The sequence below is a fragment of the Suncus etruscus genome, chromosome 3, assembly GCF_024139225.1.
Source record: "Suncus etruscus isolate mSunEtr1 chromosome 3, mSunEtr1.pri.cur, whole genome shotgun sequence".
Classification (NCBI taxonomy): Eukaryota; Metazoa; Chordata; class Mammalia; order Eulipotyphla; family Soricidae; genus Suncus; species Suncus etruscus.
In genome coordinates this window covers 35,352,264-35,371,128 of record NC_064850.1, presented here as the reverse complement: position 1 = coordinate 35,371,128, position 18,865 = coordinate 35,352,264, and the positions used below count along the sequence as shown (strand labels likewise).

The window sequence follows — 18,865 nt, the reverse complement described above, 5'->3', positions numbered from 1 at the left end:
GCTCAGAAGTCGCTCCTGGCTTGGGGGACCATATGGGACGCCGGGGGATCGAACCGCGGTCCGTCCTAGGCTAGCGCAGGCAAGGCAGGCACCTTACCTCCAGCGCCACCGCCCGGCCCCTATAACTGCATTTTTGAGAGCTTGTTTGGAGGTTCTAGCAGGGGAGCGCAGCTACTTGTATACCCTCAACTGAAGAACGGTCCCTCTATTCGGGGAAGGCTGTCCTCTTCGACCGAGCGCGCAGCTTCAGGAGGGACGCACATGGAGCAGTGAGGGAGGAAGGGAACACCCGCCTAGCCAGCCAGATCAGCTGAATCAATCCTGGCGATCAATGGGGTGACAGGTGTCGCAGCCAGATCGCCCTCACATTCGATATAACTGCATTTTTAACTGCATTTTTGCCAAGGCTACTTTGACAGACCCAAGAGAGGTCGGGGTGTGTGTGTGTGTGTGTGTGTGTGTGTGTGTGTGTGTGTGTGTGTGTGTGTGTGTGTGTGTGTGTGTGTGTGTGTGTGTGTTACTGTGTGTGTATGAGACTGCATGCCATTCAAATCACTAGCATCGGGGGCTGGCATGCAGAATTATTTTTCCTTCGTGGGCTTGTGTGTCACTCTGATACTAACCTAGATGCTTTGTTAGGTAACATCTTTCAAGCCCCAGGTGATAGTGAAGAGGACGTCACATCAGTGGCCCAGCTTCCCAGCTCCATGGCTGAAGAGGGGAGAGGGGAACAAGGAGTCCATGAGGGAGACTGTGTGCATCCTGCGAACCTGCTATTTTTTTTTACCAGGAAGAATCACTGGATTGGAGCCAGAGCCTTAGTCAAGCTCATCAAACCAAAGAAGGAAAGCCCCAGAGAACGAGCAAAACCACCCGCCGACAGCGCCCCCTGGCAGATGGAGTCGCCCGATCTCACCTCCCCATGTGGCTCTCAGCCACAAAGGGCACAGCCGGACCCCACGGAGAGCCCCGTCAGCCCGAACTATGCAGAAGAGCACAACCCTCACAATGGGGCAGTGGGGAAAGGTAGGCATGGGGGGTCCACTGTCGAGCAACGGGGGTACATGCAGGTTGCACATGCCTCCTAGCAGCATAATTGGGTGATTTGTAAGCACAGGGCAGGAGTGGCTTAGAAACAAAAGCAAAAAAGGAAAATGGGACCCAGAGGCACAGCAGGTAGTGCACTTGCCTTGCGCATGGCTGACCCAGGTTCCATCCCCGTAACTCATGTGGTCCTTCAAGCCCCTCCAAAAGTGGCTGGGTGTGACCAAACGGAAGTATCTGAAGAAAATAAGGAATGGCGGAATGGGACTTGTGGGCATGTAGACACCTGGCCAGGTGAAGCCTTGGGTTTAGTATTAGCCTTCAGTGCTGTAACAAGGAGGCAGAATGAGGAGTGTGGCCACAGAAATGGCCCCTGAGTGGATGGGGGTATGGCCCGAGAGGGGGGGGGGGGTGCTTGGGCGTCACATTCCAGGGGTTCTGCTGTGTGATCTTTGGTGCTATGCCTCCACCCTTGGGTCCTGGGCTGTCCACTGGGACCTTGGCATCAGTAAGTGACTGTTCCCTTCAGCCTGTGTTGCTCTTGCAGAGTCCACAGTAGTTGGCCCTGATGAAGGGGGGTGTGGGGAGGTGAAAAGGCTCCATGGGGCCTAGAGGAAGTGTATGTCCAAGGATCAAGCCTACACAAGGGGAGAGGAGACTAGGTTTGACCTCCAAACAATATCTAGTGTGCCCCTTACTTCTACCAGACAAGCAAATTAAAATGGGCTTGACTGGCTCAGACTGTTGTGCTGCCCATGACTGACAGACAGGTGGGTGGGATATGAAGTTGCCAAGCCAGGAGTATTCTTTGGGACTCAGCCGCAACTCCTAGAGTTGTCTCCTCTGATCCCTCAGTCTAATTTCCTCCTGGCCAGCCAGGAAACGAAGAAATGAACACTGGGAGCAGAGAACGTGTCTTCCCCCAGCTCCAGCAGTGGGGGAGTCCCCAAAGAGAGAAAGGCGAGGGGCCCCCCCAACCCCAGCACAACCAGGAAACTTTTCTGGCCTAAATAGACCTTGTGGATGGTGACCAGCAGGTGGCGCTGTGGGGGCAGCAGTTGCCTGAATTGGCCCAAGTGCCTGCTGCACATCTCCCAATTCCTCCCTGCCCTATGTCAGGAATAGCGTGCTCAGGAGTGAGGTTCATAGTTGGCCCCAGCAACTTTCTCAAGTCCAGGAGTGTCAGATTGAGAAAGAAGGGTCTGGTCTTTTTTTTTTTTTTTGGTTTTTGGGCCACACCCGGTGACGCTCAGGGGTTACTCCTGGCTATGTGCTCAGAAGTCGCTCCTGGCTTGGGGGACCATATGGGACACCAGGGGATCGAACCGCGGTCCGTCCTAGGCTAGCACAGGCAAGGCAGGCACCTTATCTCTAGCGCCACTGCCCGGCCCCAAGGGTCTGGTCTTGTGCCTAACTGTCCCCAGTTTGACCACCAGCACCAGGTTCAGTTCCCGAGCACTGCCAGGAGTTACTCCTGAGTGCAGAGCCAGGAGTAAGTCTGAGCACCTCTGGATGTGGGTCCCCTCCTCCACTGCCCCCTAAAGTAAGAAGGGTTCTTGGCGCATAAAAAGAGATGTTTATTTTCTGGCACTTCCTGCCCTGTATGTAACAAGGCTAGTTCGTACGTAGGAAGAGCATGAGTGAGCATGACTGCTAGGTGCTACAGCACACCAGCTATCATTAAAGGATTCCAGGCGCTTTGAGCAGGAGGAGGGGAGTTAAAGCAGATGAGGGTGAAGCCGGGTCCTCTGGGAACACAACATCTGTGGTGACAGGAATGTGGCCACCCCCGTCCAGGGCTCCCCAAGGCGTCCGGAATCCCCTTGTGCCGAGTAAGGGAAAGCCAAGCTTGGTGCTTGGTGCTAAGCTGCCCCTGGATCTGCCAGCCCACCCGGAGCCCGGAGCATCCCCAGGGTGGGCTGCGAGTCACAGGCCAGCTCCCTCCCTCCTGCTGGGGCTGGATCCAAAGTCTTCAGCCCACCGAGTTCCCGAGAATCACTTAAGAGTCATTTGTTGTTATTTTAACTGTTCATTCCATTCATGTGTTTTGTTTTTTTGTTTTTTCCCTTGTTCCCCTGGGTTATCCGGGTGATAACAATGTAGCCACTCCACGCAAAAAGAGTCCCTTTTTGAGAAGCAAAAGCAAGGACAAAATCAAGCCTCCAGCGGCCCAGCCGGCCCTCTCTAAACGCCTGCGGTTCTGGTCTTCCTCTGACCTCCCTTCCTCCCCTAACGAGCCTCTCCCTTTCTCGGAAATCGGAGACTTCTGATTTCTGCCTTCCTCTCATCACGCCTCCATCCTGTGTCCTCCTCCATTTCTGAAACTCACATCCATCAACTAAAAAAAAATACATAAAAAAAAAAAAAAAACAGATGCGTGCAGTACCTAAAGGCCAGCTGACTCATAGCGGACCCTCTTCCTGACCCCAGTGCCCATGCACCCTTGGGTGGCCAGCGTGGATTGTGAATTCCAACGAGAAGACGGCCTCACACCCTCGGCATCGTTCCTCCAGGGCAGCACGATTTTAGGGGACCTTCCCCTTCCCCCCACCCTGTCCCTCCAGACATGGGTCCTGGGCTGGAATGTCCGTGTTGAGTAAGTCTCATTGGCCGTATGCTGGCCTTGCTGTCCCCGCACGCACCTGCAGGCTTGTGTGATGCTGCCCGTCTGTGTGCCCAGTAGAGCTGACCAGCTGGCACTGTGTCCCCTAAAATACACAGCCCACCACACACACACAGTCAGCGTGAGGTCTTCCTTGCAAGACATTTGCAGACGGCTGCCCTTCCTTCCTGTCTGACAGTCAGTGCTGCTCCGATCACTGACTTTGGCTCACGAGTTCCTTTACAGATGTGCCATTGGCCCAGAAGGACATAGCACCCCCTTTCCTGCATTTGCCAGTGATTGATTATATGGATGTGCCTGCACCCGGGTGTTCTAGCCCCAGGGCAGCTGTGTGACTGCACTGAGACCCTAAGGGACAGATTCAGTACCATGTCCAGCCCCCAGCAGGGCAGGTACCGTCACAGAGGCCTTTAGCTACAGCCCGTTTTTCCATCTCCATCATCATTCTCCTTCACCTGCATGATTGTCACCAAACCATTGTGCCATCTCCACAGTCACCTGTGTGTTTTTCCCTGGCATAGAGCCAGCCTCCACTAGAACTTGGCCTCTTGTGAGGCAAGATGGCCCTTCGTGCTGGGAGGGGGCACCCGCGTTGCCCTCAGCAATGTAGTGACTCTGGAACCAGTGTCTCCAGCCTGCTAAGATGCCTGGCTGGAGCCAGATGGTGCAAAGGATAAAGTGTTTGCCCTGCTGCCAGGGCCCTGGTTCATTTTCGGGCATCAGGAGCTCTACTAGGCGAGGCTGAGTACCATTGAATGTCTCCCCTGAGAACAGAGCCAAGTGTGGCCCTTGAATACTATTGACTGTGGCCCAAGCACAGAGCCAGGCATGGCTTCTAAACCAAAAAGAGAAAAATGATCACGTGGCACCAGCTTCCCTCTTTAACTGCCACCTTTGGGTGCTCTGAATCTCCCAGCCGAGTGCCATCCCTCTATCTGCTTGGCTTGCATGAGTCTTGCTGCTCCTCTGCTTACTGTCAGCTCTGCTGCCCCCTCCAGCCTGCTTATAGCTTCGTCCCTCGGAGGCCTGTCCAGCTTCTGTTCGAGTCTTGCTTCTTGTCAACGTTATTAATCATCCATAACCCTGTCAGAAGACGCGGGACGCCCGTGCTTCTTAGGAGTCCCTACTCCTGCCTCCCTGTGGGGCACTATGGTGCTGGCAGGAACTCCTGCTTCGGTCAGCTGCACCCAGCAGTGGTTTCTGCCCTTCATCTCTAAGGTTTTGTCTTATTCCATAGCAGTGAGTATTCCCGGGAAGATACTTAGTGATTGCAGCAGAGTACAAGGTACCACTCACAGTCAGCCAATCGGCTTGGGCGCCTCAAACTCTTTGTGAGCCAAAGCCAATTGGGGGAAAAGGGCTGCTCATTTTCTGTATGCAGGCCTTGGGGGAACCCCACCACATCAGGGTGGACCTTTGTCCTTGGGGCATCTCCTCTTTGATACATGGCCCTGACACATATGCTTCCATGTTGTTGTTTTTTTTCCATCATCTGCCCTCTGATATTCTCCCAGCTGCTCCCCTCCTGGATTATTAGCATCACCCGATGATGGTCCTGGGGAGAGGGGAAGGGTAGGGCCCGGCTCGATCCCTGTGCTCTGTGTCTTTGTTGCCATTGCTTCTGGCCTCTGTGTGGATGCCCGGCCTCAGCCTGCAACACCGTGGCCCCGTGTCTCAGTAGTTTTTTCTGCTTCAGGTCCCGGGGACCCAAAACCAAAGCGGGGTTCCCAGCACAGCAGCAGCCTGGGTCGCTCAGAGTTCCCCACTGACCCGGCTACGAAGACCTGGGCCGTGGAGCCCGGCTCCCGGAGCTGCCCGGCCTCAGCTGCCGCCTCGCCCCCTTCTAGCTGCACCCCCAGCTCCTGGCAGCCAGGCCGACACAAAGGTGAGTTGGATCAGGGGTTCCTGTCCTTCCTCAAGGCTGACTGGTAGGCAACTGTGTAGCGGAAGCCTCATGCCTCAATCCAGTGGATTGTGGAAACGCAAATCTGGTAGCAAACGCCAATGCAGGAAATAGTCTACACATGGTTAACGGGATAAAAATAGGTTCAGGGGTTCAAGAACTTCCACACGCAATCCTTCTCCTAAGAAGCAGATAACTCAGTGGTGGAAAACCAAAATGCAAGTGGTTTTTCCCTGAGACCCAGGATCTTTATTGGGAAGAGCAAGACCACACCATGAGAACAGGTAGGGAAAGAGAATCCAAAGGATGCCTCCATCCAAAGGTGCTTCTGACTAATGAGTAACAAGCATATCCTGAATAGGATGGAAACTGGTTAATCCAACAGGACTGGGAATAGGTCCCAGCACTACAGAAATCCATATTCGGACCTCAGCTTCGTCCACTCACCTGTGACTCTGGACAGAGAACAATGACTCACTCAAGGTCCATTTGGAAGCATGAGATCAGAAACCTCTAACCAGTGGAAACAGGCAGCACCAGGAAGGTTCTAGAACAGTGGTCGGCAACCTTTTTTTTTTCAACTAAGCCAAATCTCACCAAAACCACGATTGAAATTTACTTTGAGAGCCACACAGGGCGCACACTGACAGAGGCTAGGAGCAGAGTCCTGACTCCTGGAGCAGCCGCCCAGCACACAGAAGAGCCAAATTAAAAGTGTAAAAAGCCACATGTGGCTCGAGAGCTGCAGCTTGCCAACCACTGTTCTAGAAGGTTCCAGAAGGTTCAAGAACTGAGTGGATGAAGGATCTGGAAATGGGGCTTGTGGGAAAAGTCAGTAGCCCCAACTCCAGGAGGCCCCCACATGCTCCCACCACAAATGTAAAGTGAAGTATCTTCCAGCCTCTGATAACTTTAGCCACCCTAGGCAGGTGGTGTAAGTTTAGGGGTTCCCGTGTCTCCCCAATATTCAAGATGGTGGTAAGACAGTATAGCAGAGACCATATTTTCAGAGACACAACACTAATATTCCAGTCCTATTTATCCAGTGTGTGCAGTTATACACTTAATGGGTTTCCACAAGACTAGTCTGGTAATTTTTGTTTCTTTGGGGAGCAGATGCTGTGATACTCAGAGGTCACTGTGCAATGAGGGCAGCTGGGTCAAACCTGGATCTCCACCATGCCAATCTGCTCCAGCCCTTTCACCACTTCCCTGGCCCCCGTGCTGCAGTCTGTGAAACGTGTGTGATGATGGCCTCATAGCTGAGAAACTAGTGTGCAAACTGCTAAAGAAAAATGCAGTGAAGGAGTCAGAGTGATGGCATGTTTACTTTGCATGTGAACGACCTGGGATGGGCCCAGTTCGATCCCCGGCATTCCTTATGGTCCTTCAAGCCTGCCCGGAGCGATTTCTGAGCACAGAGCCAGGAGTAACCCCTGAGTGCCGCCGGGCATGACACAAAAGCAAAAATAAATGCAATGTGGGGCCAGAGAGATAGCATGAAGGTAGTGAGTTTGCCTTGCATACAGAAGGACGGCGGTTTGAATCCCGGCATCCCATATGGTCCCTCGAGCCTGCCAGGAGCAATTTCTGAACATAGAGCCAGGAGTAGCCCCTGAGTGCTGCCGGATGTGACCCAAAAACTCAAAATCAAAATAAATAAATAAATAAAGACAGTTAAGGGGAGGAAGAACTTGCAAATGTAAAAGGAACAGAAAGGACAGGCTGGAACTTGAATCTAAACAAGTCACGTTGTCTATAGACTGAGGAAGAGGTTCAGAGAAAAGAGCAGCAAGTTAAAGAGGTGGCGTCAGCATCAGGGGTGTTCGATTTGCTAAGAAGTGAGGGTGCTTCTCACTACACTCTCCACTTGACTCCTAGCATCCTGGGCAGACACCACCTTGTCCTACTGTCTGCGGGCAGGATGTGTCTAGGAGAAGCAGCACTAAGTGGACACAGGGTGTTTGCATGTCCTTCACTCCTCTCTGGGATGGTGCTTCCTGCAGATGGCTGGAAATTATGCCAGGTGCTGGTTGGGACAAGTATGCTCTCAGCACAGTGCTCTGGGCTGGACTTACCAGTTCTGGGTGCAAAAGCATTGTGCAGCCTGGCAGTCCTGTCTCCCTTAGAACCTCACCTAGAACAAGAGCCCAGGCTCTCTACAGAGTCTAAGCACCACCCACCAGCTCCTCAAAGGAAATGTATAATTAAATCCAATCTAGGCTGACCCTGCAGGGGACAGATATAGGGTAGGGGAGACGGGAGCTGAAATCTACATGCCCCCCTCTCCCCATCACCCTGAGTGCCGGGCCAGCGTGGGAGGACTCTCCATTTTTATCCCTATTCTTTTTTTTTTTTTTTTTTTTTTTTTTTTGGTTTTTGGGCCACACTCGTTTGACGCTCGGGGGTTACTCCTGACTATGTGCTCAGAAATCGCCCCTGGCTTGGAGGGACCATATGGGGCACCGAGGGATCGAACCGAGGTCCGTCTGCTTGCAAGGCAGACACCTTACCTCTAGTGCCACCTTCCCAGCCCCATTCACCCCTGTTCTTACCTCACTTTCTGGAACCCTCGACTAAGCCACTCCGTTGTCACAGCAGGCTCTAACTCGGATGATAGCCTGTGTGATCCATCGCTGGAGCTGGACTTCATCAACCACCGGCATTTGGGTGAGTGGCAGGGTGGGGCCCTTCCCTGCTTAGTCTGTTCACAGAGCCGGGGAGAGTCCTATGAAGATGGCACATTCCTGGATGCTTGGGCCCACAGCTTCTGCCAACACGCTTCTATGGCAAGGAGGTCACTGCCTCTCAGGGGGTTCCATTTTGGGTGGTACTGGCTTCCCTTGCGCTAAAGGGTCTTTTGGGCTTGCTGGGGTGAACCCTTCTCAGAGCGTCTTCATTGCTGGAGTTCCCTTTCTTGGCCTTGCTTGGAACATTGTGATTTTACAGAGACATGTTTTTTTTTTGTTTGTTTGTTTGTTTTTGCTGGGTCTCTCCAGAAGGGAAGAGAGAATTGCACCAGCCTTTTTCAAAAAAATAATTTTTTTTAATTTATTTTTTGCTTTTGGGGCATGCCTGGCTCTGCTCAGAAATCACATGGGGGACTACATGGGGTGCCAGGAATTGAACCTAGGCCAACTGTGTGTCAGACAAAACATCCTACCTGCTGTGTTTTTCTGGTCCCTAGGATACTTAAAGCTACTTTGGTTTGGAGCCGGAGTGGTACCATAGAGGGGAGGGCATTTGCCTTGCACCAACCCAGGTTTGATCTCCCGACATCCCATATGTGGGCCTCCAAGTATTGCCATTAGTGACCCCTGAGCACTATTAGGTGTGGTCCAAAAACCAAAAAAGAAAACTGCTGAGTACAGAGACTACCCCCTAGTGGGGGAGTAAGGACAGATAGCTCAGGTTATCCTGAGCCAGTTCCACCCAAGTTTACATGTAATTCATCTCCATGTTGGGGTAAAATCAAGTTGTGAACAAACAGATACAAAGAAACCAGGGATGACCTTTGTTTTGGGCAAAACAAGGTGTAATCTAACAGGGAAACATGGCTCAGGCTAGCTGGAGGGGGGCCTCCCCTCCCTACTACCTGCATTGCTGCAGAGCCAGACATCTGTGTCAATGGCTGACCCAGGGGTTTTCTTTTGCTTTCCTGATACCTTTTGGGAGCACTGGGGGATGGTTTCAAGGGCCTTGAACAAGCAAGTTCCTTTTTATTTATTTGGAGGGGGGGGGTATCCCAGGCAGCACTTGAGTTACTCTGGGCTTTGCACTCAGAAATTGCCCCTGGTTTAGGGGACCATATAGGATGCCAAGGATGGAACCCGGGTCCATCTAGGGTCGGCCGCATGCAAGGCAAGTGCCCTACCACTGTGCTCTCGCTCTGGTCCCTTATTTAATTGTTTTTAGTAATAATTTATTTAAGCACCTTACTTATAGAAACGTTCATGATTTGGTTTGAGTCATATAGAACGTACACGGCCCTTCACCAGTGCAACTTTTTTAACTTTTAAAAAGCCATACCCTTTGGAATCCAGGGGTTACTCCTGACTCCACACTCTGGGATCAGGAGACCATATGAGATGCCTGGGATCGAATCCAGGTTAGACTGAATGCAGCGCAAGTGCCCTGCCCCTGTACTATTGCTCTACCCACATAAACTTGCTTTTTAGAAAATATGTCTACTCTAGAATGTGTCCCATTATAATTGAGGCACTGTAGTTGCTACAGAGTTAGCATTTATGGTGTTGATATATGAAGTTGCGGTACCCCACAGTCTGACTCCCCTAAAGTGTCCAAGAAGATCCCCATCACTGCCCTTAGCATTAAGCAGGGTTTTGGGGTCTCACTGTCCTGTCATTCTAGCACCTTCTAGTGAATTCTCTGTTCATCATCAGAGTTGATGGTTCCTTTTTGGTCCCAATTTATTCTTAGAGAGGGACTTTGTTCTGTTCTTGGACTCTTGGTGAGAGCCAAGTATCTGGGGCTCACCCCTAAACCCCTTTGTTTATGAGTAGTGCTGGGTGCCCAGCATTTGCTCACAGGCTCTCTGGATACCCCGAGATCCATAAACCGAGTAGAGGGGAGGTGGGGTGCCAACAGGGGCAGAACTTCTGTGAACTCCCAGTTCCTGGGCATTTAAGCACAGCCCCAGCTGCCTGCAATGGGGAGGGGCCTGGCACCCCACATTGTCCCCAGCTGTCTCAGGGCAGGCTGACACGGTGATGTGGGGCTAAGGGAGGTGAGCAGGAAAGTCGAGGCTTCCTCAGGGCACAGATCAACAATAGGAAGTACGGGAGCAGTTGAGGGACACCCAGAATAGCAGCACCTCTGCCCCAGTGCTGCCCATGGGCTTGAGCAAGGGGTATGCCTCATTCCAGAAGGCCTAGATCAGTCCTCCCTTTCACACCCTGTTACCTGGGGGTACTGGTAGGAGGGTGGTGAGTTTCGGGAGCTGCTGTGAAAATGCATTTTTCTGAAAAGAGGTGTTCCCAGTAGCGGAAGCCTCATGCCCCACTCCCAGGGCATTTGGGGGACACGGGTCTGGAAGCAAACGCTGACATAGGAAATAGTCCACACGGCTAAGGGGATAAAAGAGGTTCAGGAACTTTTTCGAAAACCTTCCGTTCTTAAGAAGCAGATAGCTCGGTGGTGGAAAGCCGGAAATACAAATGTTTTTTTCCCTAAGAAGGGAACGCAAAAGATCACCACATTCTGGCTTGGAGTTCCAAGGATGCTTCCATCCAAAGGTGCTAACTGACCAATGAGAATCAAGCATATCCTGAGTAGGATAGAAATGGGTTGATCCAACACTGGGAGCAGTCTGGGGGCTCTGCTGTGGTGATGGGGGCAGCTCCTTCCCAGATGTGCTGGAGCTGAGAGCAGTACACAGCTCTGGACACCCCCACTTTCCCTGGCAGGCCCTGCAATGGGGGATTGGTGGGAGGTGTCTTAGGGGTGTGTTGTGCCCTGTTCCCCCACTGGTTGAATGCGTGAGGCCAGCTGCACTATTAGTCCTACTTTCCCCCAGGACTAAAGTGACATAGGCCCCAAGTCCTCCCAGTTGCCCCAGGGTTTAGCTGAGACACCCTTGCCTATTAACACCCCCCCCCCCACCAGGTCACACTCTCCACCCTGCTATGTCCTGGCCCAGCAGCTTGAGAGCAACAGATGTTCTTCGCTGTCCCTCCTTCACCTCAAAGGTGGACAGCCACACCCCCACTGATCTTGGGCTACCTCTACAAGTTTCCGGCCCTCAGACAGCAGCTACAATACCTATCATCCATACCGTGATAATAGCCGCAGTCCTGACTCGAGTCCCTGGCCAAGGGTCTCTTGTGAGCACAGAGCCAGGATGAGTTCCCTGATCATTGCTGGGCATGCGTGGCCCAAACTGCCTGTACCTGCCACGCCAGGCTGGCAACTGGGCCTGATATCTCTCAGCCTCCCCCACCTTTCTCCCAACCCGCTGGCCCAGGTACAGGTTCTGTGGACTGTGGATTGGCGGTAGTGTGGCCCCTTCAGCACCCTAAAATCATTTTCTTTTGTTTTTGGGGGGGGTCACACCCAGCAGCGCTCAGGGGTTACTCCAGGCTCCACACTCAGAAATCGCTCCTGGCAGGCTCTGGGGACCATATAGGATGTCGGGATTCGAACCAATGACCTTCTGCATGAAAGGCAAATGCCTTACCTCCATGCTATCTCTCTGACCCCCCTAAAATCATTTTGTGATGTGATTGTTTTTTTGGTTTTGTTTTGGGGGCCACACCCTGTAGTGTTCAGGAGTTACTCCAAATTCTGCACTCAGGGATCACTCCTGGCAGGTTCTGGATATGGGATGTCAGAGATTGAGCCTGGTTTGACCATTTGCAAGGCAAACACCCTACCTGCTTTAATATTCCGCCTTCCACCCTAAACTGTTGTTTTGTCCTGTGGTGCAAACACCCTACCTGCTGTTCTATCACTTCGACTCCCTACCGTGAAACTTTTTTGAGGTGTTTTTCTTCTTCCCTGCCTTTGGACCACTTCTAGCTCAGTTCTTTTGTTTCGGTTTCGTTTTTGGTTTTTGGGTCACACCCAGCTGCGCTCCGAGGTTACTCCTAGCTTCACGCTCAGAAATCGCTCCTGGCAGGCTCGGGGGACCATATGGGATGCCGGGATTCGAACCACTGTCTTTCTGCACACAAGGCAAATGCCCTACCTCCATGCTATCTCTCCAGCCCTCTAGCTCAGTTTTGAAGATGGGAGGAGGACAGTGGCCTTCGGACTCTCTCTCATACAGTCAGCCCATGCTCTGTTCTCTAATGGCCCCTCTGTTTCCTGCTGCAGGTCCCACAGAGCCGCTCCATGCCAGGTCCAGGTCTGAGAGTTTCAGCAGTGAGGACCTGATCCCCAGCAAGGACACAGCCGTGCTACCCAGAGATACCAGCACCCCAGCCCACTCTGCCCGTGGGCGCCTTGAGCACCCCGCACACTGGAACGGGCCCCTGGCCCCAGATGGCGTCCAGAAGAGGGGAGCAGCCTCTCCTCACCTCAGCGCACGGGCCTCGCCCAGCAGCGAGATGGTCACCCTGGAGGAGTTCCTGGAGGAGAGTAACCGGGCATCCCCTACCCTGGTAAGCAGTGGGGATGGTGGCTGTGGACCCTGAAATCAGGTGGCCTCTGGGACTCCATCGTGAGTCTCAAGCTCTTTTGTTTTGTTTTGTTTTTGTTTTTGGCAGCGCTCAGGGGTTACTCCTGGCTCTATGCTCAGAAATTGCCCCTGGTAGGCACGGGGGACCATATGGGATACCAGGATTCGAACCACTGTCTTTCTGCATGCAAGGCAAACGCCTTACCACTGTGCTATCTCTCTGGCCCCAAGAGTCACAAGCTTTTTGTTTTTTTTGTTTATTTTTTATTTTTCTGCCACACCCAGTGACGCTCAGTTACTCCTGGCTGTGCTCTCAGAAATTGCTCCTGGCTTGGGAGACCATATGGGACACCGTGGGGACTGAACTGTGGTCCATCCTAGGCTAGCTCTTAAGATGGAGTACAACTCAGTGGAAGACCAAAGAATCAGCCCCAGCCTTCCTCAGCCCCTGCTTTTATTGACAAGAATCAGGTCACACCCTAGGGTGGGAGAATACCAAGTAAGGAATAATGCAATATACTATCACCAGGTCACACCCTAGGGTAGAGTACAGTTATTAATTAGGGTAGGATCAGTAACCCAACAACTTTGTTTTGTGGGTGTGGGGATCACCCAGTGACTTGTATCTGGGGCCACACTTGGAGAAATGCCTGCCTGACTGACTCTGCAGGACTAAGACAGGCAGCTGGTTAGGGGATCCTCATCTGTCACTTTTCCAGGGCTCGGTAGAGCTTTTATTAGGCTGCAAGGTCTTCTCTTAAGAGAGACAGAGACAGAGAGCAGGGCAGGAGGCAGGCCTCGCCCTAAGTTAACCTGCCCGGTTTACTGCACTTCTCGCCTTCAGATCTGTCTCAGGTGGAAGTCTCCCCTCTGTTCCTCCATACACTTTCCCTCTATCCCCCCACATGCCTAGGTCATAACGGCGGGGGTTGTCCAGGGGCCACTCGCAACCTGGTGTGTTGAGGCTGGATCATGGGTTTGGGGTGGCATCAGGACAGGAGCCCGACACTCTGGCACTGACTGAGCTGTTCCCGGTCAGGGTGAGGGGCATCGCACACTCAGTCCTCCCCTTCCCCCTAGGACACCCCCAGTTGCCGGGACGACCTGCTCAGTGACTACTTCCGGAAGGCTCATGATGTTCCAGCCATGGGAGGTCAGCCGGGCCCTCCTCCCCGGAAGGAAGGGGCCAAGATGCCCACCAGCCTGGTGGCGCCCACATTCAAGATGTCTGCCAGCCCCTCGGAGAGGAAGCCACAGAGACCGGGCCAGCTCGTGAAACCCAACTTCAGGCCCCCTGAGGCCGGCGTCACAACCACTGCTCCTACTCGATCGGCTCAGCCCCCCCAGACCTTGTCCCTCGGCCGAGTCCGACCAACCCCAGGGCCCCCAGCAGCGTCCACCAGCCGGAGCTCGTCCCTAAGCCGGGCCTTCAGCTTGGCCTCGGCCGACCTCCTCCGGGCCATCGGGCCTGAGGCCTGCAAACAGGAACCACCTCAGAAGCCAGGGGGTCCTATGGCCCCATCCGGTGGCAGAGAGGCTGGTGCCCATGGCATGGCCCGGGAGCGGACCCCAATGCTGAGGAAGACAGGAGGCATTGGGCAGAGCCCCCGAAGCCGCCCACCAGACACTAGGCGCTTCTCACTGGCTCCCCCCAAAGAGGAGCGTCTGGGCGCACTGCAGCAGTCAGCCACGGCCCCGGCCCTTGCCTCGGGGGGCAGCAGCAGCAGCTCCCCATTCCAGCCCTTCTCACCCACTGCAGCCCCGACAGCCAGGACGAAGCCTCAGGGGCCCACACATGCTGGGGAAGTCGCCACTGTGGCTCCTGTCCGGGCCGGACCTGGCCCAGTGGATGGTGACATGGGCCCCAGTGAGGGGCTTTCTGCCAAGTGCCAGGGGCGCTCCGTGGCTCCAGAGGACCTGGGCAGGGGAGGAAGCTCCCGAAGCGTGCCAGCATCTCCCGAGCCTGGGGGGGACCCCCAGACTGTGTGGTATGAATATGGCTGCGTGTGAGGGTCCCTGGGCTACTGAGGCCTTGGTCCCCCATCTCTGCCTCTCAGGAAGGGCTTGTCCCATCCTGCTGCCGAGAACACTGTGCCAAGCTGGAGGAGGCCATGGGGTGAGCCATGGGAGACCCCTGGGTTCCCCGTGACAAGGTGTCAGCCGCTACCACCAAGGCATCCGTGTGCTCCAAGTTCTGAAAGCTTCCATCAGCTTCCATCAGGAGTAGCTGTGCATCCTTGCATTCCGGCTTTTAGGACTCATCTCTGTAATGCACTCTGGGTTCTAAAGCGCATCTCTGTCTGGATTCTGAAAACTCCCTAAGCTGTCCTAGGGAGGAGGGGCAATGTGACCCCAGATAAGCCCAGCTGGGCCAAACAAGACATTTTGGAAGGTCCCGGGGTGGGGATGAGGGTACAGCTCCGTGGGGTCAAGTTGGGATGCGTCTTGTGCTGTCCTGGGGCCAAGCACTTTCCTCTATCCCTCATCCTGGTTCTCTTTGTTCTAAACACTGGATCCACTACGCCTTAGGGTTCAGCGAATGCTGCTGAAGGGAGCCCCTGTCTCACGCCTCCCGGTGGTGCAGAGTCCCCGCCAAGGCCTGAGGGGGTACACACTGGATCCCTAAACACTCCCTTCGGCTGCAGTCCTGAACCTGCCCCATCACATATGCACGCACGCACACACTAGACATTGGGCACGTCTGAATGAGCCCTGAAGGCAGGAGCCAAACTCCCTTTAGTCTATACTGCACCCGAGGACACTTGAATGGAATGAGTGTAGGGAGGAATCCGTCCCCACCCCTCAGGAGTTGAGTCTGCTGCTCCCACCCTACAGTCAGCCCTGGTGCTCCGCCAGTGTAGCACAGCTGGCAATGTGGCTGGCGAGGGTTTTCTTCCTGCAGGGGCGAGGTGGGTGGAGGCAGGTCAGGATCACGGGTCGTGTGAAACCAGTTCATGTTCTGGAAATTGAGGGTTTGGTCAAAATAAAACGAGAAGGAACTGCAGCGAAGCCCAGTTTTTGTGACCGTGCATGGGGCAGTGCTGATGAGGTGTGAGAGTACAGGTTCTGATTGCATGAAGAGATTGTAGCCCTGGCACCGCCTGGTTGACCTGAGCGCCACCAGGAATGGCCACTCACTGTGGTGAAACCATCACTCCGAGGCAAAACCAGTTGTGACCCCAAGCCAGCTGGTGAGAGGTCCCCACGTGTTTCTGCCCTGTCCACTGAAAAGGCCTCCTGTGGCTCCTGCCCCATTCCTCACCCACATGTGGGCCTAGTTGACCCCCTACCCTAACTACAGGATCACCTCTGGGTTCTGCCTGTGCAGAAGTTGCTGTAGCACAGGACTGATGACTCTGCCACCTCCCCTGGACTAGAAGTGTCTCCTGTTCTCTCCCCGTAGGTGACCCACCTCTTTCAACAATCCCTTCCTTCTTCAATTACAGTCTGCTGAAGGCTCAGAGATAAGCACCCTTGAGCACCAGATCTGTGCTCCCAGTTAGGTATACCAGAGGTCTACTCAAAGTTCACTACACCCTCCTTCCAGTCCCACGGCAGCCTGTCCACACCTCTGCTTGGATGCCTCTGTCACCCTTGGCCAGCGGGGACAGGATTCCCCACCCCAGTCTCCCCATGCCCTGTCCAATCAGTTGGCCCCCAGCTCCATATGAGGGGTGCTGGAGGAACATTCCAAAATATGTTCGTTGGGGACTCGGGTCCCACTGGATGGGCTGCAAACACTCCAGCAGCCTCTGGATATTTGCACAGCCAGCCTGAGGCTGACTTCAGCGTGGGAAAAGATTTGGGATCCTTTAAGAGAGGAAAGGAACAGGATGGGGAGAACACAGCCTGTTAGATGACCACAGGGAGAGGTCCAGTGTGGCACATGCCCTTGGGGTGTTCCTGATTTTTTTGTTTTTGGGTCTCACCCGGCAGCGCTCAGGGACTACTCCTGGCTTTACGCTCAGAAATCACTCCTGACAGGCTCGGGGGACCATATGGGATGCCGGGGTTCGAACCACTGTCCTGTGTGCTAGGCAAATGCCTTACCTCCATGCTTTCTCTCCAGCCCCTGTTCCTGATATTTTATGTTGAAGTTGCATTTCAGTTTTGGTCCACACTTGGCTGGGCTCAGGGCTGACTCCTGGCTCTGCCTTTGGGGATGATATGGGATGCCAGGATCAAATCCTGGTGGGCCACATACAAGGCAAACACCCTACCTGATGAACCATCACTCCAGCCCGTAAAGCTACATCATTCTTTTCTTTTTCTTTTCTTTTTTTTTTTTTTTTTTTGGGTCACACCCAGCAGCGCTCAGGGGTTTCTCCTGACTCTATGCTCAGAAATCGCTCCTGGCAGGCATGGGGGACCCTATGGGACGTCAGGATTTGAACCACTGACCTTTTGCATGCCAGGCAAACGCCTTACCTCCATGCTATCTCTCCGGCCCCAAAAGCTACATTCTTAATGTTTTCTCTTGACAAGTTCATAAAATTTAGATACTGGGCCTGGAGAGATAGCATAGCGGCGTTTGCCTTGCAAGCAGCCAATCCAAGACCAAAGGTGGTTGGTTCGAATCCCGGTGTCTCATAGGGTCCCCCATGCCTGCCAGGAGCTATTTCTGAGCAGGCAGCCAGGAGTAACCCCTGAGCAAAGCCGGGTATGGCCCTGAAACCAAAAAAAAAAAAATAAATTTAGATACTCTAGACTGGCATTTGTCCATAGAGTCCTCAGAGTATACTAAGGGTTCACAAGTGAGAATCATATTCATGGGAGGAGTGAGGACACAGCCTAAGACTAGGAGGCTAGCTAGTAGGATGGGGGCAAAGGGGAAGCACAGGGAAAGAGCAGGTGGAAATGGGGCACAGTTGAGAAAAGGAGAAACCACTAGGCCCCTTGATGCTGCTTAAACCAGCTTACGATGTCAGATGGAGTCACATGACTTAAGTTTTAAAATAAACATTTGTATCGGTAAATGTTGGATGTGGGCGCCTATTGTGTATGTCTATATTATACTAGGGGTGGTGGAAGCATTTCTTGGGGGTAAGGGGTTATGTGCATCAAGTTTAGGTCCTAGGAATTCCAGGTCTGGGGCCAGAGGGACGATGTCAAAGTCTGAGGTGTTTGCCTCAGACATGCCTGCCCCAGGTCTGGATTCTTTTTTTGGGGGGTGGGGTATTTGAGTTTTGAGCCACACCTGGCAGCACTCATGGGGGTTACTCCTGGCTCTGCACTCAGAAGTCACCCCTGGCATGCTCAGTGGACCATATGGGATGTCAGGAATTGAACCCCAGATCGTCCTGGGTCAGGCACATGCAAGGCAAACACCCTACTGCTGTGCTATCTCTCTGATCCCTGGTCTGAATCCTCAGCCACTGGTTTATGGGAACAGATTGGTGGATTTCCAATTTTGCAAGTCTTGTGAACATGACCATCATTAAAAATTAAACTGCAGGGGCTGGAGAGATAGTATGAAGGTAAGGCATTTGCCTTTCATGCAGAAGGACGGTGGTTCGAATCCTGGCATCCCATATGGTCCCTTGTGCCTGCCAGGGGCGATTTCTAAGCATGGAGCCAGGAGTAACCCCTGAGAGCTGCAGGGTGTGACTAAAAAAAAAAAATTAACCTGCAGGGGACAGGGAGCTTGTGCAGGCTAAAAGAGCTTGCATGTGACCAATCTTGGCACTGCAGGGTCCCCTTAGCACTGTCAGGAGCAGCCCCTGAGCATTATGAAATATGGGGCAGCATTTTCCTGTCCCCAGGTATCCTAAAATTCTGGAATTTGGATCAGCACCTCTCTGGAAATTTTTTTTTTTTGGGCCACACCCGGCGATGCTCAGGGGTTACTCCTGGCTGTCTGCTCAGAAATAGCTCCTGTCAGGCACGGGGGACCCTATGGGACACCGGGATTCGAACCAACCACCTTTGGTCCTAGATTGGCTGCTTGCAAGGCAAACGCCACTGTGCTATCTCTCTGGGCCCCTCTCTGGAAATCTATCTTTAAGCAAACAGCTCTCCTAGTTGTGCCCAAAAGTTTTGGTCACCCCCTTAGTAAACCTCATTTAGTGCACCCCAGGAGGTGGGATCACTGACTTCATTATTATTCTTTAGTAGTAGTAGTAGTAGTAGTAGTTGTTGTTGTTGGGGTCATTTTGTC

The 18,865-nt window shown here is 53.3% G+C and overlaps 1 protein-coding gene across 1 annotated transcript in view; it reads left to right on the top strand.

Annotated features, from left to right (window-relative positions):
- CCDC88C (coiled-coil domain containing 88C) overlaps positions 1 to 15,468 on the top strand; it is a 105,311-nt gene extending 89,843 nt beyond the window's left edge. The window contains exons 25-29 of the mRNA XM_049769770.1: positions 791 to 1,026; positions 5,364 to 5,552; positions 8,172 to 8,240; positions 12,405 to 12,691; positions 13,789 to 15,468. Of these exons, the coding sequence (XP_049625727.1) occupies positions 791 to 1,026; positions 5,364 to 5,552; positions 8,172 to 8,240; positions 12,405 to 12,691; positions 13,789 to 14,718 (1,711 nt within the window). The 3' untranslated portion in view covers positions 14,719 to 15,468. The remainder of the gene's footprint in view (positions 1 to 790; positions 1,027 to 5,363; positions 5,553 to 8,171; positions 8,241 to 12,404; positions 12,692 to 13,788) is intronic.
- Positions 15,469 to 18,865: the final 3,397 nt, after the last annotated feature.